At 33.6% G+C, this 18,436-nt stretch overlaps 1 protein-coding gene and 1 pseudogene across 1 annotated transcript; one reads left to right on the forward strand and one right to left on the reverse strand.

Moving 5' to 3' along the window:
* The first annotated feature begins 5,515 nt into the window (after positions 1–5,515).
* Positions 5,516–9,647, forward strand: LOC106026601 (olfactory receptor 52Z1P-like; annotated as a pseudogene).
* A 3,724-nt stretch (positions 9,648–13,371) lies between these two features.
* On the reverse strand, positions 13,372–14,413 carry LOC100731267 (olfactory receptor 51G2-like). The gene has a single exon (XM_003465295.2). It carries the CDS (start codon positions 14,323–14,325, stop codon positions 13,372–13,374), a length of 954 nt encoding a protein of 317 aa, XP_003465343.1. The 5' UTR covers positions 14,326–14,413.
* Positions 14,414–18,436: the final 4,023 nt, after the last annotated feature.

The raw sequence follows: 18,436 nt of genomic DNA on the forward strand, positions 1-18,436 counted from the left end.
AAAGTTTTCTATGGATCATATGATTATTAAATTTTGAAGTCCACAGAGGTTGTATTGTTTTACCTGCTCACAAACAGTGCCCAAGCTTATTGAGCATGTTTTCAAATGTTTTGGGGTGATTGTATTTCTTCTTTTAAAAAAAGTGTTCATTCAAATCATTTGCCTTTTTACATTAATTGTTTATCAGTTTAATATTATTTTGATTATGTTTTGGTGTTCTCATATAAAAGAAAGTATGCAATATTTAAATTTGTGCATCTGATTTATTTCATTTAACATTATGGTCTTAGGATGCATATGTTTTATGCATATGCTGTAGATATTCTAGATGTAATAATTTTTGTGAATAAGTTGTCTACAAAGATTGTTTTCTCATTTCATGGGTTGTATTTTCACTCCGTTATTTTCTTTACTTTATAGGAAATTTTTAAAATTTGTTGTAATTGAATTTGTTCAGTCTTGCTTCTGGGTTCATAACTTTTTGAGTTTTATTAGTAAGTCAGAATGGCCTCAGAGTTTTAGGCTTCGCGTCAAGTTCTTTAATCCATTTTTATTGCATTTGATTTAGACAAGGTTAGAGACAGAAATTGATTTTGAAATGTCTCTATGTACATATCCAGTTTTCCCAGCAACATTTGATGGCAAGGCTAACTTTTCCCCAATGTTTTATTTTTGGTATCTTTGTTGTGAATTATTTGGCTGAAGATGCATGAATTTATTTCTGAGTTGTCTGTTTTGGTCTACCATCTATGGGTTTATTTCCATACCAACAGAAAAAAGAGTAGGAAGAAAAGAAAACTAAGAATAAAATAGAAAAAAATATTTAAAGGGAATTATACACAAATTAAAAAAGAAAAAAATCCCCTAAACCACAAAAATTCAGTGAAGAAAGAATAGCACGACCAAAGGAAGAAGCAAAAAAAAAAATGTATATATATATATATATATATATATATATATATATATATTCAGGAAAAAAAAACATATTTTTTTCCTGGTTGTTTATGCCTCATACTTTGCACCTAGAATTGCTTTTGATATTCCAGGTCTCTTCTGATTCCGTATGAATTTCACAATTGTGTTCTCTAAATTTGTGAAGAATGCTATTGGTATTTAGATTGGGATTGTGATAAATTTGTACAACAGTTTTGGAAGTGTATCTATTTGGACTATATTGGTTCTGCCTATCTAGGAACAGGGGATCTCTTTCTATTTTCTCATATTCTCTTCTAGCTCCCTATTCAGAGTACTGCAGCTTTTGTTATAGAGATATTTCTTTTCCTTGGTTAGATTGTTTCCTAAGTATTTCATTTTACTTCATGTTGTTAGGAAAAGGATTCTTCTTCTAATTTCTCTCTTTGTAAATGTTTTAGTTATGTTCTTGTTTTTAGAACATAATACTCAATACCTACAAGTTAATGGAAGATACATTTTGGCTTGCGGTTTGTAAAGGTTTAAGTCTGTAGTTGACTGGCACCAAGGCTTGTATGGGAGGGACATGGCAGAGAAGAATCTGTCTGAGGAACAGCAGGCAGGAAGCAGCACAGATCAAGGTAGGATGGGATATGCATCGTCTAAGCTATGCTTATGCCTTTCCACTAGGCTTCACCTGTCAATGTCACATCCAGCTGGAAACCCATCACCTCATTAATCCAGTATCATACAGATATGATTCAGTCACCTCCAAAAAGCCCCACATATGCGTACATGAGACTTTCAAGGATTTCTGGATGCAAGTCATAGCAGTGAGTTCATTATTGTTAGATAAGAATGATACTGATTTTTAAACATTGATTTTGTATCTTGATATGGTACTCAATTTAATTCTGGAGTAGATTGGTAGTTTTTGGTGTTTTCTATGTAGAATACCATGTTATGTGCAACTAATGATAATTTCACTTCTTTCTCTAGCCATATTTTTTCATCTATTTCTCAAGTCTAGTTGCTCTAATATTTCAAGAAATGTGTTAAAAAGGAGAATTTAGTTATCACCAATTCTGAAGGAGTAGATTAGTTAATATAGAGCCCTCAGAACCATTAATAATTAACTGCACTTCAGGATTCCACTATTACCCTCCCACTGGGTGAAAGACAGCTCTGAGGAACAGTTGCCAAGAGGGTGATGGCTATAATAGACACCTTGAGAAGTTTAAGATCCAGCTGGTTAAGACATGGGGACTTTCTCCTGATGGTAAGAAGCCAAGCCTGGCATATGGCTCTTAAGCCAGGCAGGCTTCTGGAATCTTTGCTCTGCAATCAAAAGGTTACATTTGGTATCTGATTACTTTCCTCATTTACAGTGTGTGCAAGCACACATGGCAGCTTAGACAATTGCCATAGCTTGTGCTGAAAAGACAGAAGGGCATCCAGAGATGAAGGTGTCTCACAGACTTAGAGACCATAAACCTAGGCACTGGATTCCAAAAGTGCGGGTCCTGGAAAGAAACCACTCATACAAAAATACAAAATTTTTGTTTTCTTTACCATATCTCTGGCCATTAGAAAATACAAACTAAAACATTGTTAGTTTACCAACTTACTCAAGAAAGAATGGCTATCATAAAAAATAAAATAATAACAAATGCTGGCAAGGCTATAAAGATCAGAACCCCTTCGACACTTTTGGGGGAATATAAATGAAGACAACCATTATAGAAATCAGTACAAAAATTCCTCAGGAATCTGAACTACACATTCCATTTGACCTAACTATTTCTATTCTAAGTAACTTCCTAGAGGTTTTAAAGGGTAATTAAATATTAGATTAATATCTGTATGTACAGCAGCACAACTTACTATATATAAATCTTGGAAGCAACCTGTATATCCATCTACAGATGTATGCATAAATAAGTGTGGCATTTGTACACATTGCAGTGTTACTGTGTCATGAAGAAGGGTAAACTTGAGTCATTTGTAGGGAGATGCACAGATCCCAAGAAAATAATATTAAATAAAATAAATCATATGCATAAACCTGACTGTCTCAAAGTTTCTTTTAAATGAGAAACTCAAAATGTAAACAAGGATCAAAATAAATGATAATGGGACAGAGGAAGATAATATTTTTGAAATAAAGAAGACATACATATATATGTATACTTACTTACTTATAATCTTTTCCCATCTTCGTTTTCTCCTTTTTCCCTATCACTAGAATATAAATGCTCCTAAATTCTGAATAAACACTTCTGTAAATTTTAATTTGAGTTGAGATGAAACCGGTATTCACTGCGTATATTTTGCATGCAACTCTAGATTCATCTGAACTATTCCTAAAGCACCCCGATAAGTTGTCAAGAGGTAATACAGCAAAAGACTAGTGAATCCCAGGAGATTCCTGCCCTTCAGGTACCTATTAATGAGTAATAAAAGTCATTCAAACTGAGTCTCAAGAGTTTAGCCTTTGTGTTGAAATAAAAAGTGATTCCTCCAGAACTCTGGTAAACGAAGGCCCTCAGTTGTCAATTGAGAAGATTATAGAATGTAGGAGAATTTGAGTGCAGAAATAAATACAAAATCTTTGGATCAAAAATCTCTTGTTAAACTCTAGTACATATTACCATAAATCTCATAAAAGAATAGTCACATTAACTCTTCCAAAGACAAACTTAAGTTATTTTGAAGCACAGTGTTGACACAAATAAAAAATAGTTTCATTGAAAATCCTGCAACGAGAGGAGATGAGATGATCAATTTTATGACAGCATTGACTACCCTCAGTTCTGAATCCGGACACAGTAGATGCTAAGAATGTCAGGAACCCATGAATAGAAAGTGGCAGTGATATGATACATTGTGGTGTTATATCTGAGTAGATTAAAATCTGCGTTTGTGAATAATGAAGAAAATGTCTTAATTCTTAGAATTTTACCCAATATTATCAAAATTGAAAGAGTTTAGATTGAAAAAAAGTTGTATCCTGATTATGTTTCTGAGTAGAAGATTTGAAAATAATGCTCAAGATTGTTTTTTTAATGAACTGAATAGAAGCATTTGAAAACCAGTCACCAACAGATAGCAGATATGTGTATCTTGTCATCATCACAGGACAAAAGAAGATAAATTTGAAGAGCAATACATGGTTCTAGCAGACCACCCCTTCATTAAGGAGTCAGATTTAGGGTTTACTGGCAATACGGATAAGGTCCTGAATCACATTCAAAAACAAAATATGTTCAGTATCCTTACAGTAGGCTTTTAAGAAACAAAGAAGTGGTGGTAAATTTGACCATAAAAAATACTCTCATCACTGATACATTATGGATTTTACTTATGTATTTCCTTACCAGACCTCCCTCCACAGTCTTCAACATAAGCAAAGGACTAAAAATCTTTGAATAGTTCTTGTACCACTATAGTACAGTTCAGATTCAAACTCATGGCATGAGAAAATAAGTGCTTGATCATAATAAATGAGCAATGTATGTCATACAGCAAAAATGCTGCTGCCAATTTTTAATGTTGACCATAGATGAATGATATATCCAAAACAAACATGTAAAAACCCAAAGATCTTTCTTATAATATTAAGGAATTTTAGGTCCATAATATTTGACTAGAGATACAAATATTATCTTAAGATTTAGAATGTGTTTATTCATGATGACAACTCTTCCATATCTTATTTTATTATAATATTTCTTTTAGATTCCTGAATTTTCAATATAAGTTGGAACATATGTTCATGACCATAAAATCAATGCATAAGCAACTTAAATGTAGAACAAGATATTAAAAGCATCTGTAATAATGTAGCCCTGTAAATTCAGTAAGAAACATGTGTTTTAAGAATCCCCTGAAGCTTAAGTGTCAATGTACTCGCATATGAAAAATTAATTGATCTAGTGGACAAAGTTAATAAAATAAGAATAAAAGCTTTATTTTATTTTAGGTTCCACAATTTGAGCAAAAAAGTAGTATGCAATGGATGAGTGTTTTATTTTCAGTTCTCAAGGAACTTATAGTTTAGTATAACATCTCATTTTTTGTTGGTGCCATCATTATCTTTTAAGTCTATTGATAGAACAAAAATTCTAATTACAACCTAAATACTCTCAGCTTATAAAATTACGCCCTAAAAATCAACAGTGGAGCCTCTGGCAACACATTGTGTTCTAGGACATGTATGCTATCATGGGACCACATTGTCTGTCAACAGCACAAACGATATTTTCTAGCTTCCTGGTCACAAGTGTCTCAGGGCTAGAAGCTGCACATGTTGGGATCTCCATATGTTTCTGTGCCATGTTCTTCAATACCTTGGAGGGCAATGTGACCATCATCACAGTTGTGTGGAGGGAGCACAGCCTCCATGTGCCTATGTTCCTCTTTTTGGCCATGCTAGCTGCCTCTGACCTGGGCCTGTCCCTCGTCACCTTCTCCACCATGCTGTGCATCTTCTGGCTGGATGCTTGAGAGCTGACATTCCTTGCTTGCTTGACCAAATTGTTCTTCATTCACACCTTCCAGGATGTTGAGTCTGCTGTTATTCTGGCCATGGCCTTTGATCGCTATGTGGCCTTTCTCATCCACTGCACTACTCCTCCATCCTGACTCATGGGTGGTCTCCAGGGTAACTGTGGTTATTCTTTTGCAAACCTTTCAGTAGAGGTGCCTGTCCTCCCTCATTCTGTTGAAAAGGCTGTTCTTCTGCCTCTCCATTGTACTTTCCCAGTCTTACTGTCTGCATTCTGACAAATTTTTGACCAAGACATAGGAATCATGTCAATAAAAATTAATTTATTTACATATAGTGGTCAAGATCAATCACGGCTTCTTAGAATTTTGAGGTTGAAAATTATATAATATACGATACAACAAGTGAAATCTGATGGAAAATATAGATGTTAGCTAAAATAAAGTGTCATAAGTGGACTTATTGTTTATAACTATGTATCACATTAACATAAAATATTCATGTTAGAGAAAAGAAAAGTGATAGAAAGGGGATATGTGCAAATTAAATACTTGAGATTTTTTTTCTGTAAACCTAAAGTTGCTCAGTACCATAAAATCTACTATCTATAAACCTGAAAACACCACACTAAAAAAGATATTAGATAATTTATTAACAGTGTTTAAAATTACTTCAAGAACTTAACATAGGAGATATTCATGTTCTATATGTATAAAGTGTGAAATCATTACTTTTTAAGTTTTTCTGTAAAGAATAAATATTGACCTTGCAAAATCATGCAGACTGATAACTCTGAGATTAGGCTTAGGATGGAAATTTAACAAATGCAATTCAGAACTAAAGAATATCATTTCACAAGTGTGAAAGGCAAGATTTAGTAATCTAATCCAAATACTAATTGTGAGGTCTCAGGTATAAAAGTAATTACTCAGCATGTAAAATTCTCAAAAGTCATCTCATCCAGAGGTTAGAACCATCATCCCTCGGTGGTTCTTATAAATATTCATGCACAGCAGAGATAAATATATGCACATTTTTTTTTCTGAATTCTTGCAAGCTAAGCATGACTGTTGTATCTACTTCTTATAAATATTACTATAGGAAAAGTTAAGAAGGAAAATCAAGCTCTATAATTTATGCTACCATTACAGCTTTATAAAAATGCGTACAGAAGATACGTTAGAATAATTTACTGCTTAAAATTGAAGGGTCTATAGTAGCATCTCTAGATTTTAAAACACAATTTTATAGTGTGATATGGCCTTGGTAAGTTAATCCACCAGGATCTGAGTGGTCTGTGCAAAACTCAGATAATAAGAATTATGTAATATGTAGTTGTGAACATTAAATTTGACAATATATGTAAAATACATTAAAAAAGTTTTAGGACAATATTTACATCACAAGCAATGATAAATATTTTCAAATATTATTATTGCTTGTTATTTCTGTGATATTGCCAATTCCTATGAAGATATATGATAGCTTCTGTTTAAATGGATGATATTCAAATACATACTGTCTTCTATGAGATTATACTGCTGGAAGACAACCATATAAATGAAGCAAATTCTGTTTTAAATGGAACCAGTATGTTTTTAATGTCATTCAAACAATTATCTCTTTTTTTGCTTTTTATTAAAAGCCGTAAAATGATCCTATCTGTTGCCCATTATTTAGAAATTTTGCATTTTTCTCATCTATGTTAAGGCAGAAGAGGATAATGTATATGGGAGAATGAAATATAGAATATGCATTGGTAATGTGATAATGTACTCTAGATCTTTCTAAAGAAAGGAAAATTTTGATTAACATGGGGCAGATAAGTATTTTTAGAAACAGAGCAATTTTCTGTCAGCTTGGTGGTACCAAATGGAAAGTGGGCTGCTGCAGACCTCAGATCTTGGAACATCATTTAGGGACAATCCACTGTGTCCAGAACTGAGGCTTCCCACAAGTGCAGTTAAAAAAGTTGATAAATATTTATGTTGTCTTTGCTAAAATTAAAATTACCAATTTTAATTGCCAACTTGATCGATTAATTCAATATTTCATAGGATGGAAAATATACTTTTATATTTGAGGTATTTTGTACAAAGCATGTTGTAGTATACATAGCTTGGTGACTTAAACATAGACACTGGGAAGTAAGGAGACAGGTCTTTCTCAGAGGAAAAGCAAAAGACAAATAGAGGAGGAAGGAAGGATAGGGTAAAGAGGAAGAAAGGAAGTTAAGGTGTATTATGTATGCACCAATTCTCAACAAGGAATGTTAACATTAGTTACTAATATAAAAATATAAAGAGGAATTTTTACAATGAAAAAAAATTGTGAAAATTGAGTCTAGCTGTCATGTTGATAGAAAAGAAAATGACAACCATTTGCTCTGTAGAACACTATAACTGATGTGAGATAGTGAATAATTGTGGCCCTTGACTTTTTCAACTTTTTTCTTATAGAAGGAGAACGTAGTTTACTTTGAATTTTTGTTTGTGTTGAAAAATCCATGTTAGAATACTTGTGAGTTAGTCTTATTATGGATGATATTATAACATTTTAAATTTAATTTGTTCGGTTTCTTTCTATTTTTTATAACATTTTAAATTTAATGATAACTTCATTATGATTTTCAAGAGTATAGATGACTAACACATGTCTGGGTTTTGTTTGTGGTATGAAATTAATCCATCAGAATATATTTCAAATCCTTAGGTTGGGAAATAGGAATTGGGAACATTATTCCCTGTTATATATCACAATAATATCAAACATTTCTCTCATTTATTTTGTCCACAGCTAAAAAAAAAAAAGGAACATTTTCTCCAGTATTTTAATTAGTATTATGATGAGAGAAGTAGTTTTACTTTTTAAAGTTAATTTTTCCATTATGGTGATAAAAGGCAAAACACATACACACACAACAACTGAAAATTTAAAAGACACATGCACGAGTTACATTGGTAAAACAATTGACATTGTTTAAAAAAGCAAAGAATGCAACTGTTTATTTTTCTGACATGCTTTTTCTTTGAAAAGGAAAGGAAACTTTCATAAAAAGTGATTTACGATAAAAGTTTTATTTAATAATATGTCTCAGACACTGTCATTCATGATATTCATTACCTGCACACCATCAAATCAAAAGGAGTGATTAGGGTTTGACAAATGTGTTTGTACTATTGTTTATTCTAGATGTTATGTCTCTGTTCTTAATGCAGTAGACTCCAGCCACCTCCCTGTCACAGCACGCAACTATACATCTATTCAGTTCACATCCTTTCTTCTGACTGGTGTCCCAGGATTAGACGATTTCCAAATTTGGATCTCCATCCCTTTCAGCTTCATGTACCTGTTGGCTGTGACAGGCAATGGCTTTGCTATGGTGGTGGTGGCCTGTGACAAGAGCCTCCACGAGCCCATGTATCTCTTTCTGACCATGTTGGCACTCAATTATGTCCTCCTTTGTACCGTCACAGTGCCCAAAATGCTTCTTATCTTCTGGCAGGGTCCTTCTCTGGCAGTGTTCCCAGCCTGCCTCACACAGATGTTTTTGTTCATGCTCTGTTCCTCTCTGAATTGGCTGTTCTACTGGCCTTGGAATTTGATCGCTAATGTGGTCATATCTGCACCACTCCATTACACAACTCTGCTGACAGGTTCATTCATTGGCAAAGTAGGCTTAGCGCTGGTGGTTCGGAGTTTGGCTGTCATCACTCCTGGTTTCCTCCTCATTCTTTGTCTGCAATTCTGTAGGAGTAACATCATCCACCACACCTAGTGTGAGAACATGGACATTGCCAAACTGGCCTGCAATAGCATCACTCTGAACAGTGTTTATGGGCTCACTGCTGCCTTGCTCACTACGGGACTGGACTTTGTCTTTATGACGCTTTCCTACTGGCTAATCTTAAGAACAGTCTTCCAACTACCTTCTAGGGAGGCTCGGACAAAAGCTTTTGGAACCTGTGGAGCTCATTTATGTGTTATCTTGATATTCTACACTCTGGCTTGCTTCTCCTTCTTTACCCATCACTTTGGGCACCAGATTCCCAGGTACATCCTTATTCTCCTTGCAAACTTCTAGTTACTGGTGCCACCTACAATGAACCCCATTGTTTATGGAATAAAAACTAAAGAAATAGGGATTTGAGTACTGGGGCTCTTTAGCCAACCAAAACAATCCAGAAACAATGAAGTAACAAGAAACAAAGGAATCCAAGATGGATGATCAGATTCAAATATGAAATCTGAATTAATCTGGGCAAATCTATCCAAGAACTCCTAACCACTGAATAGAGCATAGAGTATTCATATTCCCGAAAGCTACCTTACTGATATGGGTATACAAGGTGATAACAGGAAATTTAGGCACCATCAAGGAGTCTACCAATATATTAAAATAGTGAAATCACAGCACAAAGTAAAGGATTAAAATACTATTTTGCATCAGACTTGCCTCTTCTATGTCAAGTTTCCATGGCAAGGATAAAGGATAAAATTAAAACTCAATAGTGTCAGGTATTAATTCTGTTTTCAAATCTGACTGTTCCAGCAAGACCTAGAAACACTAATAAGCAACTAATAATTGCTAAAAAGAAATGTTTTAATTAATAAATAATAAATAATTTTATGTAAGGAATTATCTGATATGCACTTATGTGTGGAACCTATAGGTAAAAATCTATTCCTTTTTTCTAAACAAACACACTTTCTTTTAGTGTCCAGAAAGTATCAATTTATCTTCCTTATTATTTTTTCATAATAAAGAAATTTTCAGTGCCACATGCTAAACATTCACTTTTGTTTGATAAAGTATATTAAAAACTGGTTATTTTCTGGTAACATTCTGATTTATATTGTGACACTGATGTGTAAGATAAGACTTAGGAGGGACAGAAGCCAGGCTGCTATTCTCTCAACCAAATGACAGCATCACTGAAAGAGGTGACAACCTTTGTCTCAGCTGCTTTTATTTCTGTGATAATAAGTGTATTAGCTTCAGATTGGTTCAGGTTGTTATCCTGGATAAACCCATAATATTTTTTTATATTCCAGCTTACAGCATTACAACTGTGTTAGACACATCTTTGAGAGGAAGAAATAATGGACAATGATTGGGATTTTGTTCAATGTATTCATTTGACTTTTGTATGAAAACTAGTTTTTCTAGTTTGGATTTTGCTATCCTCACCTTCCTTACTAACTGCAGCTATGAAACCAGGGTCCTGCTTTATAATCCACAGACCAAACAGCCACAACCCCTCCAACATAGTCAATTCCTTCACTAGAATATATTCATCTCTTGCTTATCAAAATGCTGAAATATATCCCAACCATACTGACAAGAAAAAGTGCATAAATAATATAATATTAACCTGCACATTCTCAGCAGAATTGAGTGTTATGGAAAAAATTCTGTGTCATCCTATTTACAAATGTATATAGTTCTTTCTAGATTGTATGTAATCAGGTAGCTATCCACAGTTTTTGAAAATGAATTTCCTTGAAATTTAAGTCATTTGATTGAATGAATGTATGGCAAGTGCAATTTATTAAGTGTTTTACAATAGTGCTTTTTATAGAAGGAATGGCCAAATATTTAAATGTGAAAGGGATAGCGCTATTACAGTTTCCTTCATTGTGTTTTCCAAAAATATATATATATATTTTGTTGTATGAAGATGGTCTTCACACTACACACAGGGTGACGCTGAACATGGTGAAAACAAACTCCTGGTATTTTTGCCTAAGGAGAAGTTGTAATACAAATTTGATAAATACTATCTGAGATGATTAATAAGTTACATATTCTGCAGAAATGCAGAGAATACTTTCAGGAGACAAGTATAAAGTCATGAAATTGTTTAACAGTGTAATATGATGAAAACATCTCTTAGTTTATCAGTCCATAATCAAAAGTGATAGATGCTTTAATTATATTGCTGCAATTCTGGCCAAGAAGCAAAGAGTTTCCTGCGCTACTCCTGGGTATTTAATAAATGTATGGACTCCAGAGCTTAATTAAGTTCTAAAAGCAAGACAAATTTTATTTTCTCAATAGATAGTACCACAATCTTGCCATTGATTTATTTATTGCTTCACATATTGAATCACTCTTCTCTTTACAAAATGCATTAGTAGGAAGGAGCATCTTCATTTTTAGAATATTTTTTCCACATGTTTTCAATGAGTTATGTTTCATGAAAATAACATAATTCTAACAATGAATTACAAGGTAAAGGAGATTAGACTATTATTCATGAACAAATTTATTTCATATTTATAATCACTAAAATAGTTTAATAGATTTATAAATTTAAAAGTCTATGCTCTAGTAGCTTAAATGTACCTTTGCAAGCAAAAATCATATTAAACATTTATATTTTTAGAACAATTGCTCTCAGAAGTATTTCAGTAAGTACTTGAGTGTCATATTTAAAATGCTGTAATGTGTAATTAATTGTTATCAACACTATTAATTAATGGTAATGTTCATGCCCTCAAAATATTCTTTTTAATCAATTTTCCTCGCCATTATACAAAGAGAATTATCTTTTTGATATTCAAACTTCTTCTGTAGTTTATATTTGCTTGGAACAGATGAATGTACTAAAAGAAAGGATAAAAATAATTACATTCAATAACATGATAAAAAGTGGTGAGAACACACAAGGTTGGATTAAGATAAGAGAGCAAAAAAAAGCTCATAGATTTGCCAGGAGCACTTAATATTCCAAGAATGTGAGATATTAATTATAAGTTTCTGAGATCTCTTTATTGTATGAAATGTGACCACAAGAGAGTTCTGAGGTTGAAAAAAATAAATAAATAAACTGCCCGTGTTATTTGAAGGCCAGTTTACTTCATTAACATTTCTACAATAATTGTTAAATGACCATTTAATACTGCATATAGTCTAATTCTTGCAACTCCTAAATAATAACAGAATATGATTTATATAAATATGCAGTTAGAATATGACATATACAAATATTGATAGCCATAATTCTTTGTTAAAGCCTTTGTTTAGCCATTGGTCTTTTTATTTGAGCAAATGCAGGCATGAGAACTGGGAAATGCAGCTAAATTAAAAACTATAATATTAAAAGTATACACAATCACTTTCATGACAATTTCAAAAATTGAAGAGAAGATAATTTCATATGCAGAAAGGAACACTGTAAAAATTACCTAAAAGTTCTCCTGTTTTTAAGTACCATAAAAATGTAAAAATTTACATATCAGTGATCTGTTTTCTTTATATACAAATGTATAGCTTACTCTAAATTTTATTAAATATTGTAAAATCAAAAGTTCACCAATTACTATCCTCATATCATAATATCTACAGCTTTTAAATTTTTATTCCAGCTCTTTAAGAGTTTAAATTATTTCCAAATATAAAGTAAAATAAAAATGATGTGATTGTCTTTCTTAAGAAATCAGATATGATGCTCCATGTTGGTTGAACCGCAATATGTTTATACCAAGATAAAAGGTTAACAGACTTGCAAACATAAAAATATACTACTACTACTACTACTAATAATAATAATAATACACCGCATTGAATTCCATAGCAAATATTTTAGAATGACAAGAAAGCAAAGAAATGTAGATTTTGTGTGTTCAAGGAAAAATACATTGTAAGTATCTTCAACAAGTAGATACAAGAGAAAATGGAAAAAAATGATTCCCAGCATATTCTTCTGCCAAAAATTCACAGTTAACAGGGATGTATAAACCCCATGCTATATCAGACTGTAGAGTCTGCATGGGCACCAATTGCAGGCCTTGCAGGCCCTCTTCATTAGGTTCTATCAGGTTTATTTATGCTTCGTAAGTAGTCTTTTGTTCGTAGCTCTGAATCCAACATACTTAGAGGAGACAGTTCACCATGTAGTTACAACATTACAATTGGTATCTTCCTTTCTTTTTACAGCATGACTAGATCAAACAGAACTAATTTTCAGGGAGAAAACCAAGTGGAGGATCCTTTGGCGAATCTGCTTGGTTTTCACACTATAGATGATTGGGTTGAGGACTGGTGGAACCATTAAGTAGATATGAGCCATAAAGATGTGTATGAAAGGAGAGGAATGCTTGGCAAAACGATGGACAATAGATAACCCTATCATAGGCACATACAGAATGAGTACAGCACAGATGTGGGAAGCACATGTGTTGAGTGCCTTCAGTCTCCCCTCACGGGATGAAATTTTTAACACTGAATGAAGGATGAAAGCATAAGATACTAAAATTCCCAGAACATCCAGGCCCCATAGCATAGTAATCACAACCAACCCATATACAACATTAAACTGTGTGTCAGCACAGGCAAGGCGGATTATGTCCTGATGTAGACAGTAGGAATGAGAGAGGACATGGGACCGGCAAAAAGGAAAGAAGGCCAAACGAACCGGCAGTGGGATTAATGGAATAGCGCTCCTGAGCAGGGCTGCAATCCCAACCTTGATGATCAGCCTTGGTGTGAGAATGGTAGCATATCGCAGTGGGTGGCAGATAGCTATGTAACGGTCCAGAGCCATGGCCAAGAGCACAGATGACTCAGTGAAGGAGAAAGTATGAATCAGAAATATTTGGACCACACAGATATTGAATTGAATCTCCCTAGAAATGGACCAGAGCACCCTGAAAAATGTTATCACTGGGGGCAGGGACATGCCAATGTCAGTGAGAGAAAGCATGGCCAGGAAGTAGTACATGGGCTCATGCAGCCTGGGGTCTGTACGGACAACATGCAAGATGGTGCAGTTGCCTGTTACTCCAACAAGGTAGAGGAGACAGAAGGGGATGGAAATCCAGTGATGAAATTCTTCATAGCCAGGAATACCTGTGAGATAGAATGTGGAGGACAGGGTGCTGCTGGCGTTTGACATTGCCATGGAGATGAGTGTTCAACCACAGATTTCACAGTCACACTCCAGTGGGCAGGGCATCACAACAAGAAAAGAATGAAAAGAATGAAAAAAAAAAAAAAAAGAGAACACCCCACAAAAATTAATGCCTACCAGTAGGCTCTTTTTAAATCAACTCTGTGTAGCTACTTCATCTTTCTCTATTTCATTGCTGGTTTTGTTTGTAAAATATCCATTTATACCCAGCAGGGTCTTTACTTCTGCCTCCTAGTTACAAACCCATTTATCATCCCATCTAAACTCTGATAATCTTGGAAAGATATAATCCAGAGGGAGCAGTATACACCAAAATTCTATGTAATAATTTTAACTTCATATTTTTCTCAGAAACATTTTTGGTCAGTGAATTGATCAGTCATTAGCCTGTTTATCTGAAAGAAAAATTATGACTCCTACAATGATTGACATTAAATATCTTTATATGACAAAATCTAGTATTTTATTTCACTGTGTAAAACATTAAGCAAAACACATTTATAAAATTTATAGAATTCAACTAAGATTCAGTAAGCATGGTTATTATTCCGGTGTCACAAGCCTATCTTGTTCTAATAATCAACTCTAACATCAGTATTTTTTGCTTGTTATCCCCACGAGAGTGATCAGATTAAGGTCGATTAAATTAAAATAGAATATTTTAAAAATGTAGAACACATAATGCTTAATTTATGAACTGGTCTATGAATTTGATTTTTAAATTAAAAGTCATTTTCCTGCTTTGTTATAAAACTCAGAAAATTATTCTTCCAACAAATATATGCTAAACTATAGTTATGACTTTGGAAAGATTCATAGGAAACCTACAATTTTAAAGAAAAGAAAGATCACATAAAATAACAGAATATATGTGCACAGTGGTCAGAATAATCCTAAAGAAATTCAAACCTGACAGTAAGTGAGAAAACTTTTTCCTCACTTACTGTCAGATTAAAAACACATCTCTGAATTAAAAAGATGAGTTCTCTCTTAAAATCCAACTGGTGTATTACTTGCCAAGCATGCTTGCTTACTAAAAGTCTGGCAGAAGATTGGACAGCATGTGACACAGATTACTCTTCATTGTGAGGAAATAAACTGGTATCTGCTTGTATTATAGCATCTACTCTGACACTGAGATTCTCAAGTTCCTGTTTCCTAAGCACTTGCGGCAGACATTTAAATCAGGTGTTTAATAATGGCAACTTTGTAAAAAATGAAAGACCTGCAAATAGGAAATCAAACAAGTAAATTCCACAGGTAAAGTCAGTCTTTTATGCTGGTCAGATTATAATGAAATTCTAATTACACCTCCTATGAGTTGATGCAACCCTGCTGTCCTTCTCACCCTGTGGACCTTAGAACTAACCTCTGATCTCCTGTGATTCCGCTCATTATCACCTTCTTCAAATTGCATCATTTTTTTGAGGCTGTTTAATCTTTTCCACTTTTTTTTTAATCCACAGTCAGAACTAGGACATGAGCCTCTTCATCACCTCACTACTTAGTTTGGACCATTTCCCAAATCCTGTTATCTCCCTCCACCCCACCAAGAAGGAGAACATATTCAGTTATCCTGAAGGCTGGAATATATCCCACATGGAGATCATTTAGCTCAGAGACTTTTCCTAAGGCATTAGGGAAACTCCTACCTGTGATCTCCCTTGTCTCTTGGACTCTCCATCTCCTGTGGCATCCACTGTTTGGTTGCTTTTTAGCTGTGGGCAGATGAGTTTTTTGGTTCTGTTTTGTACCAACATTGCTTCCTTTGTTAACTGAAGATAGTAACAATTTCACATAATTGGGGTGAGAATTAAAATACTGATATGTGATAAAGTTAGAAAAAATTCACAAAACCATAACCTCAAACGTTTAACAAATTCTGTTGTTCTCAAATATATTTAAATATCAATTACAAATAAAGTGTTACTAGAAATCATACAATAAATTTTACACATATTCACTAGAAAATGCTCCTGCTGTCAGGACAGTGTCCTTTGATACACAGTTGAAGGGTGAGAGAAAACGAAGGCTCTGAACTTTCCTCTCACAGAGAAAAACAGGGTCTCAGGTAGCACTCTATCTGTCAGCTTTATCTCATTTGTATGCAGCAAAGGCCAAACATAGGCAAAGAAATGTTTGGTTTCTTGTTCTTTGTCTACTGTGAACATTTCCCAGTATTTACGATGCGCCCACAAGTGTGCTTGTCATTCTATTTAGGACAATCTTTAAAGAAAGAAAAAAGTTCCCAGAATAAAAAAAGGAAAGTTTGGCTTACACAGATGGAAATTCAGTGAGCCATGAACCCACGCAGACACATTAATAATCTGAAGCTCCAATACCACATATTTTCACTATTCAACATATATGTTCATTAGGTACTAATTCTCCTATATTAACTACTCCTCACACTGTAACATCACTTGATTTTTGACTGTTCGCCTGCTATTTTCTTGACCTTACAATTTCAAATTTGTCTATTTGACTATATGATGTTTTCCATCATTTTCTAGAAGAAGAGAATAATGTTTTAAGGCTCAGTTATAAACCTGAATGTTGTCTTCTTAGTAGTTATTCAGAGTACATGGTATAGGCATGTCCAAACAGTATTAGCACAAACCAGTTTTTTCAATGAACTAAGAGAAACTATAACTATCTTAAGTATCTTGTGTATCAATATATATTTTTATTTTTCATTTTCTTCTTATCCCTTTCCCCATCCAGTTTACCTTTTCTTCTGAGTAATTTCTTCCCAATTAACAATATCTAGTGTAAATTTGAATCTTATTTACTAATTCATTTTCTCACACTAGTGACACAATATGATGTTTACACATATGAGTCTGATTTATTTCACTTTTGCCTGTGGTCTTGAGTTGCATCCATTAACGTATACAAGTCCCCAGTTTATTCTCTTTTACAGCTAAGTAGTGCTCCATTATATATTAAAAAAAATCCACACACATATTCTTTATCCATGGATCACTTGATTGTCATTTGGGTTATTTTCAAATTTTAGTAGTAACTCACCTACGAATCTGTCTTAAAACCTTGTTTTATGTTTTTGTATTTTTCTCTTTAAAATTAAAAAAACCTCACAATTTAGAAAAATGTAGATGGGAGACCTCTGAAATGTTAAGATTGTGTTAAAAATAAACGGATGCTTGGTTTGGACATGAAGTTTATCTGGTGAATGGATATTATGTCCTGAGCTGATCTTAGAGCCGCATCTTTTCTGAATAGATCTCTGATCCTTCTCCAACTTTCAATGATTGCCCTTTCTATCTTTTGTTCTTTAAGTGACTCTGAGTTTTCCTAATCTCTCCCACTTTTATCGTTCCCAGGTCTCACATACCAAAATAGTTCCTCTTGCAGAGAGATTTCTTCTAAAGTTCAGAGCAAGTGAGATGAGTTAATAAGGCTTCTTGCAGTCCTGAGGGAATTAAAGCCCAGAATTCAGCATGAGATAGCGACAGTAGCTCTGTCAGTGCCAGCACTGTCATCTATGAAACATGACAGGAAACAGTTATCAACAAATCCACATTCCATTTAGATTTTTGTTTGTATCATTACCATTTTCATTCTTCCTAAATTGTTTAGACATATACTCTGGATATTAAAAGACTCAGTAAACAAATAGTATAGCTGAATACATAATGTATCACACAACATTCTCCTTATATAGGTTCTCCTTAAATCATTTTTGTAATTACCTTATATAGGTTTATAAAAACCTTAAATCCTTTTTGTAAAAACCTTATATAGGTTTTCTCCTTATATAGGTTCTCCTTAAATCATTTTTGTAATTACCTCAACTTTATTAACAATTCTCCCTTTTTTTAACTTAAACCCTGAGACTCTGATTCAATGTATTTCTTTTCTGTTGATCTGAACTTTTCTCAAAGTATTTAAATCTTCTTTCTTTATGATCTTTAATAAACATACCAAACTATGCCCCAGTGGAAATACTTTATCATATTTAAATAAAACTATTTCTCACAACTTCTGCTTTGTCTGTTCTGCTTCTCATTATTCGGATATCACTTATTTAGATAATGAAATTCTAAAGAGGCTTATATATCAATTACATTTTTAATTGTTT

This window comes from Cavia porcellus, unplaced genomic scaffold, assembly GCF_034190915.1.
Source record: "Cavia porcellus strain 051 isolate PalLab524CR breed Dunkin Hartley unplaced genomic scaffold, mCavPor4.1 scaffold_9, whole genome shotgun sequence".
Taxonomy (NCBI): Eukaryota; Metazoa; Chordata; class Mammalia; order Rodentia; family Caviidae; genus Cavia; species Cavia porcellus.

Coding starts and splice junctions, on each gene's coding strand:
- LOC100731267 (XM_003465295.2), bottom strand. CDS start 14,325: ATGGCAATGTCAAACGCCAGCAGCACCCTGTCCTCCACATTCTATCTC.